Here is a 14,657-nt window from a genome sequence, read left to right as displayed (position 1 = left end):
TTAATTTACGTTCCCCCAATGGTTAATTTTTAGTATTATTTACACCAAAAAAGTTTACATTTGGCTAGAAAAGCCATCAGATGACTAAATTTTTTAGCATTAATTCAAAATTATTGCACTTCATTGTACTTTTTCTATCAGTCTTTTGGCTTTCCTGCTTTACTTAAAGTATTATTTTGTAATTAATATACTATGAAATCATAAGGAAGAGTAGTGATAAGACTGATAAGGGATCTACTGAAAAAAATGTAGGAGGATCATAGTTTTTAAAGCAACATAAAGTTTATAAAGAACAATTTTATTAAAATTAGTTTCTCTTTACAAAACACTTATTTTGAACAGTCAGTCAAGAAGTATAAAAATATGTCAACAATTTTATTAAAATTAGTTTCTCTTTACAAAACACTTATTTTGAACAGTCAGTCAAGAAGTATAAAAATATGTCATGTATACAAAAGAAGGTATTACATTATCATGAATGTGCTTTAACCTTAAACCTTTATAAATATAATTATAAATCTAACCTTCATCCATCTAAAACAAACTATTTAACACTTTTGTTCAATAGGCCTATTTAAAATAGCTTTTACACTAAATGCAGCAATCAAAAACATCTATATAAATATTATATAAAATTTAACATTCATTAACAACAAACAACTTTTACAAACTTTGGTACAAGAATAGTGAACAAATACCTATGAAAAGTAAAATGTAGAAATCACCCATGTTGCAATGGTAATCATTAATTGTACTGATATGAACACAATTGCAGACTTTTTTTCTGTGTAAAAACAATACACATTTCACTTTTTAAGTCACTTCTAAAGACATTTCAGTTTACAGGAAGTATAGCAATTCCTCCAAACTGGGGTTCGGCGGACGATGAAGGTTCTGACTAACCAGAAAGGCCAGCTTGTGTGCATATTGCACAGGCGCAGGCACTCGGACTGTACCCTGAAACACAAATGGCACGTTTAGAAACATTAAATCAAACACATTAACGGTTTACAAAAACATGTTTATTTTCCTAACCAAACGGATATGGAATGTAAAAAATGCAGTCCACTCTAAGAAATATCCTGAAATGGGGCTCACAATATAATTAGACTAAGTGTCTATAGAACCTACCACACAATAATCATTCAGGACTTTCCAGTAACTTTTGGTATCGGGACAACAAATTTTCTGGAATTTGGTATTGTTGGAATCATACTAATATTATAAACTAGCTGTAACCCGCGGGCTTTGCCCCGTTTAACTTCTTAATTTTCAAGATTATCTCGTTCGCATGGCTCAATCACGTCCTGGTTGAAGTTTTTTCGCTACGCTCACTCACCTTTAGGTTACGTACATCATACATCCAAACTTTCTCATTTATAATATTAGTAGGATGAGAAAGTTTGGATGTATGGATGTATGTTTGTGACAAGTGAACGCGAAAAATACTGGTCGGATTGGGCTGAAATTTGGCATGATGATAGCTCACATTCCCGATTAACATATAGGCATATTCTTACCGGTATTTCAAAAATCCTTTCGGGCTCTGCCCCAGTGGCTCTGGAGTTTCCCATGTTAACCTTATGAGAAATGGAATTATTGAATCTTAACAGCTGTTTCAATTAAACAAGTTGGTTCTGTTCTATGATGTTCAATAGCATTAAAGTTACAAGGATTACCAACAGGGTGCAGCACTATTATTTCTTTTACATTAATGACAACAGCTAATTTGCAACCAAAAGGTGAGTGAGCGTAGCGAACAAACTTCAACCAGGACGTGATTGAGCCATGCGAACGAGATAATCTTGAAAATTAAGAAGTTAAACGGGGCAAAGCCCGCGGGTTACAGCTAGTTTATTATATTAGTAGGATGAGAAAGTTTGGATGTATGTATGTTTGTGACAAGTAAACACGAAAAATACTGGTCGGATTGGGCTGCAATTTGGTATGGTGATAGCTCACATTCCCGATTAACATATAGACACATTTCTATCTCAAAAGTCCTTTCGGGCTCCGCCCCAGTGGCTCTGGAGTTTCCTATGTTAACCTTATGAGTAATCATACTTAAAAGGAATAAAATAATTTTGTCAGCTGTTTCAACTACACAAGTTGGTTCTATGATATTGAAATAGCATTAACAAGTTACAAGGTTTACCAACAGGGTACAGTACGATTATATTTTTACACTAGCTGACCCGGCGAACTTCGTATCGCCTAAGTTATAGGTTTCCCATAAGACAGACCGATGGAAAGAAAGTACCGTTACGTTTAATTTTCAAGATGATCTCGTTCGCATCGCTCAATCACGTCCTGGTTGAAGTTCATTCGCTACGCTCACTCACCTTTTGGTTGCAAATTAGCTGTTGTCATAAATGTAAAAGAAATAATAGTGCTGCACCCTGTTGGTAATCCTTGTAACTTTAATGCTATTGAACATCATAGAACAGAACCAACTTGTTTAATTGAAACAGCTGTTAAGATTCATTAATTCCATTTCTCATAAGGTTAACATGGGAAACTCCAGAGCCACTGGGGCAGAGCCCTTTTAAGAATTTCGAAACGGGAAATAGTTTACGTCCGATTCGCATACCTACAGAATTTACACACCAAATTTCATAACGATCGGTGAAGTCGTTCCGGAGGAGTTTGCAGACAAACACTGTGACATGAGAATTTTATATATTAGATTTATCCTATAAAGGCCATAAAGGTTAAATTTTGTTTTAAAAGGCTTATGTGTAACTATTTTATCAACAGATTTAAAGATCAAAATGTTTCTATTTCGTGTTCTCTTCCCGTTGCAAAGCACGGGTACAACAGCTAGTTTTAATATATATCTAAAAAACATGACTTAGTTAAAGCCTACATATCTAGTTTTTATGTTATTTGAGTTAAAATCTTTAAATGACCACCGTTTTGAAACGCCTAAGTATAATAAAATGATATTTTTCTCAAAAGAGGTATTTGCATTAATAATCAATATACTAAATTTCAATTCAGTACAAGATCCGTTTACAAATAACACAATATTATAGTGAGTAACAACAAAATAGGTTGTGGAAATAACTTTAGAGTTTTGGAAATTTTTACTATGATACTTAAGTTCCAATTTGATTCAGAGATGATACCTTAAAAGGTCGGTAGAAAGTTCAGAAACACCCTATTTTTTATTTTTATTAACGGATACACCATTTCTACAAGAAAATACAGAAAAGTTTATACAGCAGAAAATACAGTGTGTTTTTGTGACAAATGACTGGCCAGTACAAAAGTAGTGAAAAAGATTGGAAACAACAAGATTTAAAGAACAAGACATACAAGATAACGTCAAATAATTATTTAACTATAAATAACAAACTATCAGAACAATTTAACAATAGAATAGATTCACAAAAACAAAACCAGTATAACAACATAGAACAATAATGATAGCAATACAGTAAAACCATGCAACTTGAGTAAATAGAGGCAGAACAATGCTGATGAAAAACAGATAAATACTTGCAGAAAAATAACAATATGATAAACTCTGTAACAAGAACAAAATAAAAACAGGACAGACTATATTAACAAAAATAAATAACAATGCAGTATTTATTTTATTATTACTATTAAACCTATATATAAAATCTATATTATTATTATTATATACCAATTAGTCAATGATATTACCTTACCTTACATATAATGCAAAGAATGTGAAAGCTGTAATTAATGTGTAAACTATGTAATTTTTTACCAAAATCATTGTAGTTTTCCAAATGTAGAAAGTTACAAATAGGCGTTTCTTTCTAAAATGAGTTAATAGAGGATTTGTAGATAATATTGCTTGCAAGACGAAGGGGCATATGTAATCGTACTTGTCAATGGGAAAGTAAGTTATACTTACACTCCAATTGTAGTACATATGAGTCATCTTGTATGTAAGCCGTTGTAATTTGTCAGCGTCCAGGCCCATAGTATCGTGAATGACATTATAACTTGTTGGGCTTACAGTTCCTTGGTTTACAAACTGTGATACAATGAAAAAGTCGTACCTGAAATAAAAAAAAATATATATTCAAACAATCCCTTAAGAGTTAATTGCTCTTTAAAACTATTTAGGTCTAATTTATTAATTTTGAGTTTGAATTAATTCAATGACTAAAATTCAGGTAACATAATTATGTTATCGTCAACACATTATGATTAGAGGTGTGCACACATTCTATCGAATTCTGTTAAGTTTGGATATCCCTGAATCTGACGAGAACCATGAATTAGATATCCAACTTTTTTGTACAGACAGTGTATTTTGATGTTTTAGTCTGAAAAAAAAAACAAATCTTCATAACCATCCATAGTTTCACAGGACATAATACCATTATGACTTTTTATAACAGTGGTCGACAAGGTAATCCTTACTATGACAAATGACAAACTTCACCATTGTTCAAATTTCCATTGGACAAACTTCAAACCACTTAAGAGCACCATCGCAAAAAATAAATAAATAAAATCTACAAACAAAAATACTATGCAGGTATACATTACAATGAATCAAAACAAGGCGATCATTTTAATACACTATGACACATTTTTGACATATGAAAAGAGTGAAGTTGACCAATCAAAATAATGCTTAAATTTTAATCTTGCATTTTTTTACTTTAAGTTTTACTTTCGCCTAGTTAAAAATGATTGTGAACTTCAAGTTGTGTGATGTAATACGGAATTCTCGTTTAGTATAATAATAATGTAAAAAGACAAACCTTTCTGGCAGGGTGATTACATCGTCCACAACAGTTCCAGGCCGAGGGTTCATTTTGTTAGCGAACAGCCTGGTGTTTATACGCTTTGAAACGATGACAAAAGAAAGCTTTGGAGCCTGGCCAATGACCTCACTGATGGCACGCTAAAACCCAGAACAAAGAATAAGTTACACACAGATTCACATTACTAGAAAACTTCTTAAAAACCAAGATTATTACAATCCAGGAATGTTATAACATTTAAACCAATTAAACTAGTTGTCACTGATTTATATTCTGGGTCAGCTCATTTCATACCAACTAACTGTGCATGTAAAAAAAAACATGATGATGAACTAAAACCACAAGATTAAAATGAATTCATACCTACAGTTATTGTTTTTAGTAAATCAATTAGTTGTTATGGTAAAAAAATACTACTTTAAATCTTAAATCTTTAATAAATGATCTGAGTAAGCCTACATTTTGAGTTTATTTTAATTGATTCGCAAAATGTCAAACACTGTGAAAGCTGTTAATCATGACTAATTTTTTATTTTAATTCTGCAGATAGATGCTGATTTGACAAAAGAGTTTGGCTGTATGGCAAGATTGTTTTAATTCTTATGTCTAGTCACGAGAAAATTTGTCTAAAATATTAGATCAGGGTTCTTATTTTCAAGCTCCTCATAAATTCAAATTTCAATACAAGAGAAAGTTGTAACAGGTCCAATAAATAATTAAATAAATAATAATAATCGAACATAAACAAATGATTAATTATTGAAAAAGTAATTAAATAAATTGTCAATATTAAATTCAATAATGGACGTTTCAGTTAGGTACTGTAATATAGTGGATAAATTATGGTCAAATGGTTTAAAAAAGGATTAATTGTAATATATTCCAAGATGGCGAGATGAGAGCCGTGTTTGTTGTTGAGGAAGGTAAAGGGTAAAGGGTGGTTCAAGACACAAATCGGTATTCTGAGCAGCCAGTTGAAGTGGGTGGAGAACTACTGCAACACTTTTAGGCTCCAAAATGGAAATTTTCCGTTTTCATGGTGTTGGGAAGTTCTCGGGTTGAGTATCTGACGCGCACACTCGAGGACGGGGCAGGCGGCTTCACTTCTTTACCAGTTGTGTTGCAGTAAACTCCTTTGCCAATCGTTGTGGTTAGACTTATTCACAAGTTACCGGAGGAGGACCCCACGCTACCCGTCAGTTATTGCCGAAAGTTTAGTCCGATATTATAGTGACTTAATCAAACTTATTTGCTCGGAGGTGATTCTGCTGGTATGTTAGCCTTTGTATTTTTCATATTGCCTTATATTTCCAAACGTAAAAAACGTACGTTTGTATTTGTAAACGAGAGGAAGGTCGGCTTAGAGAACGACGCCATGACACCGATACCGGACAGCCCATCAACAAAGACTACCTCAACAACTAGACCACATTGACCACAAACATGCTGTAAACAACTCATCTCACTTCTAAGCTAAGTGTCTAGATTACTTTGTTTGAACTATCAATTTAATAACTTACATAAAAGGAGCACAATTAACTTTTAAGTTAAAAAAAAATGTTTTTTTTACTGATTGATGTAATACATTACATACATTAATTCGGACGACCTCGTGTTCAAAGACATACGGTATTTGACCGTCTCCAACGCCATCCCTGTAGATTAGGATGTGTGAAGGGAAGGTTTTATTGTATTTTCTGTATGACTCAAGGGCCTCTGAAAAAAGATCACAGACCAATTGAAACAAATTCCAAGCAATACAAAAAAATTGCAAAGTGGTAGCAGTTATTAAAAACTTAGATACCTTGAAAAATCCTGTTTTGAACTCCGTCTTATGATACTGCTTTTATCAGCAGTCAGAAATAATAGTAATACTCATGTAACCTAATTAATTATTAAAGTCAGGTCCACATAAGTTTGCAGTTGGTGGCAGCCAATCACAAGACAAGGCTAGTGCGACGTTGCCACATCGCCCGTTGACAACAGTAATTAAAATATACTAAGCACTATTTTCAAATCAGCTGGTATTATTAAATTTATTAGATTTGGCAACACCGCACGCTTCTCATAGGTCAAATCAAAACCACAAGTTTTAATTTAAGTGTTTAATTTAAGCACTTCTACATTGGTCAGACAGGACGCTCTTTTAAATCTAGATTCAAAGAGCACATTCAAGCTCTTAAGAGTAACAACAGAACATCCATGAAATCAAACTTTGCTGAACACCTTTTATCGACCAACCACAATTACACAAATTTAAAAAACAACATGAAAATTCTAAAAGTTTTAAACAAAGGAAATCGAATGGATTCAACTGAAGAATATTTCATATACAAAGAAAATCTAAATATCCAAATCATATTTTAAATAGCCAAATTCCTTCAAGAAACCCAATCTTTGACCAAATTTTAAAATTAAATAATCAGTAACAAAAATGTTTTTCCAAATCCTGTCTAAATCATCTGTATATATAAATTATATTTATTTACAAACAAACAGTATAAACAACTAACAGTTAAGTGTTTAATGTATTTTGAAGTTTGAAAATGGACTTATGTCCGAAACATGTCACTTCTTTTTATCTCTATCTATATATATAAAATCCAATGTATGTTTGTATATTTGTATGTTTGTCCTTTATGGACTCCAAAACCGCTCGACAGATTGTAATGAAACTTTCAGGCATTATTAAGCATTATTCAAGGATGGTTTGTGTGAAGTTTGGTGCAGATCCGTCAATAGGGCTCCGCCCCAGTGGCTCTGGAGTTTCCCATGTTAACCTTATGAGTACTCATATTTAAATGGAATTAAAGAATCTTAACAGCTGGTGCAACTAAACAATTTGATTCTGTGATGTTCAATAGCATTAAAAAGTTAATAGGTTTACCAACAGGGTGCAGCACTATATTTATTTTTAATTTATGAGAACAGTTAATTTGCAACCAAAAGGTGAGTGAGCATAGCGAACGAACTTCAACCAGGACGTGATTGAGCCATGCGAACGAGCTCATCTTGAAAATGAACGAGCATGTGACATAAAACCACAATAGGACAGGACGACGTCTGTCGGGCCAGCTAGTAAAATATAATATTCAGGGTGCTCAGTTGTACTTATTTACTTAAATATTCAAAACCATACGGTATATAGGCTCCTCCCTCAACTGCAAACTTACGTGGTCCCGACTGTAGTGCAATTATTTGTCATTTATGTGTGTTAAAAAAAACTGTGAAATAATTGAATCTTTTGTTTCTTTTTATCAAATATAACCACATTAACACTTGTAGAAGTTACAAAAATTTGTTTAACCACAATTCACATTGAGTATAGTGTGCGCTATTGTAAAACTGGCCAAGGTCGGGCTAGTGTGCTAATATTTTACTAGTCAGTAGTACTAGTGGAACCTCAATAGCAAGACCATTGATAACAAGTGTTGTTTTCAGATACCCTTCATTTTATATTACCCTTAGTTACATGTTATTGCAAATCTCTACAAGAAGTTAACCTGAATAAAAAGTCTTATTTATAATCCCCTTAAGGGACTTATCAAGTTTCTACTGTACGCATCCAGCTTTTATAAATGTTATAAAATGTGTTATTGATGTGTTGTATACTTACTGATGATGTTGAGAGCTAAGTCGTTAGAAAGCTCCTCGCCGGTACCATGATGAGAGACGGCAGAGAAGTACCGACTCATCGGCTTATTAAGGGATGCAACCATTGCCCCGAAGGACTTCCCCTTCTGTTTCGAGTCATGGCACACGTCAAAGCCGATGACCATCAGTCCCTGAGAAAACATAGTAAACATGAAGGACTTCTATATGTTACTTCTAATTAATTGTGGACTTCTAAGTGTACTCAGAATAAAGAAAAGGATTTTGACACAAATTTAGTAGATCTAGCACCATTATATGATTTAAAAAAATTTTAAGAGGCCTCTTTTATCTTGCATTTGCCTGTCCACATGGGCCACAAAGGCCTGTGTGTGGAATTTATCCAGCCAAGCAAGGGGTGAGCTTACATAGTACAAGGAGGAACTGTACTGAAAAAACGTGTCAGGTACCAGAATACGATCCCATGAAATCGCTGTCTTGGGCCCAAGGTCTGTTGCGCTACCGACTGAGCCACCGACTCACCTATATTTACTAACCATTGGAAAATATAAGTTGAATTCAGGTTGAGATACAAATCACAACTCATTAACAGTAGTAAACAATTAAGTGAGTGCTCTGTAACTATTCAAAACCATTTTTTCTTACCTAGTAGCTCTAGTAGCTATAAAAAAGTGTGATAAAAAGTTTAATTCATTAAGGTAAGCATCTTGAAATATAATAGAAAGAAATGAACAAATTGATACTTTCCATCCATAACACATTCTTGGTAACTGTGCATTCGTAAAATGTTATGTGTAGTTTTAGATATATGATATTATTCTACAAAACGAACCACTGACAATGTTGAGCAATTTTTTGTGAATAATTTCTACAATTTCAGAAGAACGAGACAGTTTCAAAGTATTTACTTACCCCCAGTGGCATCTGGACAGACCAAGGCGCTCCGCCTATCTTGCAGTTAATTTGAATCGCTACTTTGGTGGCGATGCTCATGACACCTTTTTTGGTCATATTTTTCGCCAGCAAGACCTGCGTTGGCACTGTGAAACACGATTGCTCAATGTAATAATTTTGTATTTGAGAAATGTAACATTTTTTGTCGCATAGTGAGATTATTCTCTGTGGTTTATGTAACGTCACCACTATTACGGCTACGTTACAACTTGACATTAGACTCAAGTTTGGGACTAGTGAAATAAAACGACATGCTACTAGATAAGATCCCTTCTACCCCTTCCATTTCTTAAGTACTCCACTTAAATCTTAGTTCTAGTTTAGTTATCAGTTATTATGGTTCAGTTATTAATGACGAAACTCCGATCTTTGTACCTACTCTATAGGCTATTTATTTTATTAAGATGTTATCAAAAAACTATTTTTTGGGTCTTTTCAATTCACTCTTTTAATTATAGTGCCATTTACTGACTCAGTTATGAGGAAAACTGTTTCAGTGGTGAAACCGTTTTCCTCACAATTAAGTAAAACACTAGGGTAAATAAAATATTAGGGTGGCCTAATATTTTATTGCTAACAGGCCTGCTACTGATAAACCTGTTTTGCTTTAATGGGCCTTGAGCTAAATTCAAGCACCAAACAACATGTTGTTAAAATTCAAATTCTCTTAAATGTTAAACTATAGTTATTTGTGCAACTAGTGATAAAAGTGAGCAATTGACTCACTCGAGAGAAATCCTTACTCATGAGCCGTAGGCGAGTAAGGAATCGTTTCTCGAGTGAGGCAATTGTACTTTGAACTCGAGATGCACATCATACTTTTCCTACAGTTACCATAAAACAAATAAATTGGTGAAGAAACATAACCTATTTTTACACAGAAGTGAACTTTTAGTATAACATTTAATGTGATGTGACAAATACAACAGTACAACAGCTGACCAGCTGATTTACAGCCAGTGCTGCCAACGTATTTCGCGTGCATACGACATTGCCTGCATGTTACGCGCTCACTATTTCGTGCCTTCACGTTGCAAATCTGGAGTGAGACAAAGTAATTAGAGTGAGACAATGTTAACATTGTCTCACTGATGAGCGAATTGGCCACTTTGCTTTCTCAAATCAGTGAGAGAACATGTACATTGTTAGGTAAATGTAGGAAAAAGATATTGTACAACTGTGTACTGTTAAATTTTGGATGACAATAACATTGGTGCACACTTTGGGCAATAACTCAGTTTATAGTTAATTTTACTTTAATACTATTTTAATTTATGGAATGTTTTCTTTGTTTTATATTATGCATATTTGACAATGTCACCTGTTCCTCTAGCTGCGCTAGAAACTTGGAATGTATTCTTGTGTATGTGACAATAAAGTAATATTTATTTATTTATTTATTTTGAATAGCCACAACCAGGCAGCAAGTAAATAGGGTTAATTGAATTTGGATTTCAAGTTTTGGATTGTTTTTTCGAGATTCAACATTTTTTATAACCATTTATATAACATAACAAGTTTGCCATCTGTTTGGTATACAGAACCCATAATGATAATTGAAAAGGATCAACATACCAATAGTTTTGTTTGAATTAAGCTGTTCAGTGACACTAAGACTTCACTGAACAGCTTTATATTCTCATACAAAATATACATACAAGATACACAAATTACAAAGTACTCTTGACAGACTAAAAGTGAAGTACTAACCTGCTCGGTCCACCAAAGATTTCTTTTTAATAGCAGAGTATCTATCTGCTCTATTGTTAGTCAGAACCACAAAGATCAGCTGCGGGGCGTCGCGCGTTATACACTGATCCAGGTAATTCACGTAAGTCTGCGTCTTGTCATCGGGCATTTCCAACCTGGTTATCATGTGAAATGATCTTAGATATTGTAGAAATCTATATATTTAATACGCTAGGCATATTTTTGTCATAATTGTTTTGGAGTGGTGGTGCTACCGATCACCATGTCCAAGGTTTCGTTAGAAAGGTCTTAGCATGTAGTTTTGCCATCAAACACAAAAACTTTAGAATTCTATCAGGGCCCCCAGTGGCCTTCAAAGTTCCCATGTTATTCTTGTGGAGAAAATGTTAGTTTACATTTGAACAGATGAATACTTTCAAATTGAAACTAATATTTGAAACAGCTGGTTATACTAAAATTTTGCACAAAATCAAAACATAACCAAAAAAACTTTCGACATAATCGAGACTATAAGACCTTGACCAGGACGACCAATAGGAGGAGGCCGACCAATTTTAACTGGTAGACAAGAACAAAATACAAATTGTTCTTGATTGTGTCGGCTATTGTCGTTGATAGCCGAATACAGCAAGCACCCTTCCGTGTTGGGTTTAAGTGTGCTCTCCAACTGAAGATTTCACATTCAATTTAGGACTGTTGGACGATCACTGCATAAGCTATTGATTTTGGAAGACAAGGAGGCGGGTATGACTACATCAAAAACAGAAGAGAGGAGATATTAGACGAGTGGCAAATGCGTTGGGAGCAGAGTGTTTTATGTTAACGTTTTAAAGGTAAACGTTCGTATATATACCTAACATCTCCCCGTGCGGTACCGGGTTAGAATAGCACCGCAGCCTTCTCGGGCTTGTCGTAAGAGGCGACTAAAAGGGTGACCGACGAACTCACTGGGAGTCCCTGGGAGTGCCCCTGTTGTGTTGCAGGGGTTGATGTGTGCTCTGCACTGCCGATGGGTTTTATCAGTGGGTCGTGAGAAACCAGCCACTTCGGTCCTTGGTCAGGGAGTGCGGCATGGATGCAGAGGTCGGGCTCTGCATTGCGACGGGCGACCCCCGGCATGTCAGGTATCCGGTGCTGGGCAAACGGAGGTCGGGCCCCGGGGAACCGGGGTAGGGGTTTTTTGTCCCCGAGGGTATACCCGTTCCTGACTGATTCCGGGCCGCTCCTTGCCGCACGATGCGCTGGAGAAAACACGATGAGTTTTAATAAAAATCCTACAAACACATCATTGAATAGGAGCTCAAATGAGCAAAATGAAGCGTCTGAAGTGGAGCAGAACCCCTTTGATCGAAGCTCCAAGCTTAAGAGGTCGCCACCACCGAAAAACGTAAGGACATCTCCGCCACCTGCACCTTTCAAGTGCTCTACGTTCCCCCCGTTAGGATCCCTTTCGGCAAGTGGAGCTGGAAACGGTCCAGAAAATGTTGGCGATGTAGATGTCGAACTGGCATTGCCGGGAACTGTTGTAGGGATGCCGAAGGAAACCTTCACAGCGACGTCGCGGTCGGAAAGCTCTGAGATTGTGCTTCTGCGTCAGGAATATCTTGACGCAGATAGTAACATTGAAACCCGGCTCCGTGACATGGAAAAGACGATTAAGGCTATGCTGGACACCTTCCGGACCCAGAGAGCCGTAAACCAAGTGGTAAAAAATGGAATGGCAAAACTAGAGGATGACCTTGGCTTCGTCTTTGCCTGCCGTCTGGTAAGCAAGGCGACCATGGAAAAGATTGCCGAAAAGGTGGTGTCCCTGCCCGATGAAAGAGCGCTGCCTTCTAAGAAACGTCGGAGGCCTTCCACATTGGAGAGTCCTCCAAAAAGAGAAGAAGGCGTCCAGACCAAAAAGACCACGGTAAAGGCCAAGGCGACTCAGACGGACCTCTCGTCTGCTGTGCCCAACGGTACGTCGTTTTCGGACGTAGCTGCATCTCGAGCGAGGCGCCAACTGGCACAGCAACCCACGACCCCTCTTCAGGGAAGTTCCCGAAAGGGGTCAGTGGTGGAGACACCTGGGGCTTTTTGGGAAAAACGCCTTTCCAAAAAGGAGAAGAGGCAATTGAGGCGGGCGGAGGTCGCCTCCATGAAAAATGAGGCAGTGAAGGCACAGCCAACTGGCGTGGCCCAAACTGGGCCCGGTTCGGTGCCTGCACCTAAAAGGTTGCGGCCAAAAAAGCCCAGGATGGAGGCAATCATTGTCAAACCCTCAGGGGGGAGATCTTTTGCCGAGGTCTTGGGTGCAATCAAGGCCAATGCTAAGCCAGAGCAGACCGATACGGTTGTACGGTCGATTAGACAAACCCGGGGCGGGGACGTTCTCCTTGAACTGGGTAGGTCGAAAGACAAAGCAGCCTTTACTGCCGAACTGAAGGCAGCTGTCGAAGGCCAGGGCACCGTCCGTTCTCTTGAGCCAAAGACATCAGTCGAGGTTCGAGACATTGATTGTGTGTCGACGGAGGCTGATGTTGTGGAAGCCCTGAAGAAAGCTATCCCCGAGCTTGGCGGGCAAACGGCTTTTCTGAAGGTGTGGCTCACAAAACCGAATAGGAGCCAGCAGCGGATGGCGGTCGCCGAAATGGCAGACGCACATGCCAATAAGGTGCTGGCACTCCAACATCTGAGAGTCGGCTGGGTCAACTGCAGGCTCAGACGGAGAGTGGAAGTAAAGAGGTGTTTTAAATGCCTCTGTTTCGGCCATTCCTCCCGAAACTGCAAGGGACCCGACCGAAGCAAGAACTGCCTTCGGTGCGGGGAGGTCGGTCACATCCGTAAGGACTGCCAAGTCGAGTCCTGTTTTCTTTGCAAAGAAAATGGGCTCGCTGAAAATCACTTGAAGCATATAGCTGGGTCTGGACAGTGCAGTGCATTTAAATCTGCACTACAACAAGCGAAAGCCCTCCCACGAAGATAAGAATCCTTCAATGCAATCTTGAGCGATCCAGGACGGCTGACGCACTTCTATGTCAGTTTGCCCTAGAACACGATGTCGACGCGCTTTTAGTCAGCGAACAGTACCAGTACCGTGATAGGGACCCAGCTTTTTGGTTCCCTGATAGTCTTGGTACTGCTGCAATCTGGGCGCGTAATGCAGCTACAGTACAAGTACGGGGTCACGCGAAGGGCCGAGGTTTCGTTTGGGTTCGGTGCCGGGATGTCACTTACTTTAGTGTCTACCTCACTCCCAATGAGGCCATCCGTGACTTTCGTGAGAAGATAGACCGCCTGGAAGAGAGCGTGCGCAATACCACAGGACACGTCGTCGTGGGTGGGGATTTTAATGCTAGGGCTGTCGAGTGGGGAATGACCCTCACAAATTCCCGGGGCAAGTACATTCTGGACTTTGCTGCCAGAGCCGGACTCGTTGTCGTCAACGAGGGCAACACGCCAACTTTCCGGCGCCCTGGGATGCGGGGAACGATCCCAGACATTACCCTTGCATCTGAGTCTCTTTTGCCAAGGATCAGAGCCTGGAGAGTCCTGGAGGATTACACGGCCAGTGACCACCAGTACATAATTTTTGACGTCCTGGATGGTCATCAGAGACAAGTGGCAGCGTTTCGTCAAGTGCCC

General features: G+C 37.7%; 1 protein-coding gene across 2 annotated transcripts in view; it reads right to left on the bottom strand.

Annotated features, from left to right (window-relative positions):
* Nucleotides 1–277: 277 nt before the first annotated feature.
* The window catches only part of LOC128999247 (piwi-like protein Siwi), a 72,733-nt gene continuing 58,353 nt past the window's right edge, over nt 278–14,657 (bottom strand). For both annotated transcript variants that reach the window (XM_054425648.1, XM_054425647.1), the window contains 7 exons: nt 11,031–11,185; nt 9,279–9,406; nt 8,371–8,539; nt 6,349–6,470; nt 4,752–4,894; nt 3,890–4,037; nt 278–957 (listed from right to left, as the gene is read on the bottom strand). In XM_054425648.1, coding sequence (XP_054281623.1) covers nt 841–957; nt 3,890–4,037; nt 4,752–4,894; nt 6,349–6,470; nt 8,371–8,539; nt 9,279–9,406; nt 11,031–11,185 — 982 coding nt within the window. In that variant the 3' untranslated portion in view covers nt 278–840. The remainder of the gene's footprint in view (nt 958–3,889; nt 4,038–4,751; nt 4,895–6,348; nt 6,471–8,370; nt 8,540–9,278; nt 9,407–11,030; nt 11,186–14,657) is intronic.

This window comes from Macrosteles quadrilineatus, unplaced genomic scaffold (genome assembly GCF_028750875.1).
Source record: "Macrosteles quadrilineatus isolate MER2022 unplaced genomic scaffold, UCM_ALF_1.0 Scaffold_8__2_contigs__length_117827958, whole genome shotgun sequence".
NCBI classification, from domain to species: Eukaryota; Metazoa; Arthropoda; class Insecta; order Hemiptera; family Cicadellidae; genus Macrosteles; species Macrosteles quadrilineatus.
Note: the sequence above shows the minus strand (reverse complement) of the source record. Positions and strands in the feature narration are given on the sequence as shown.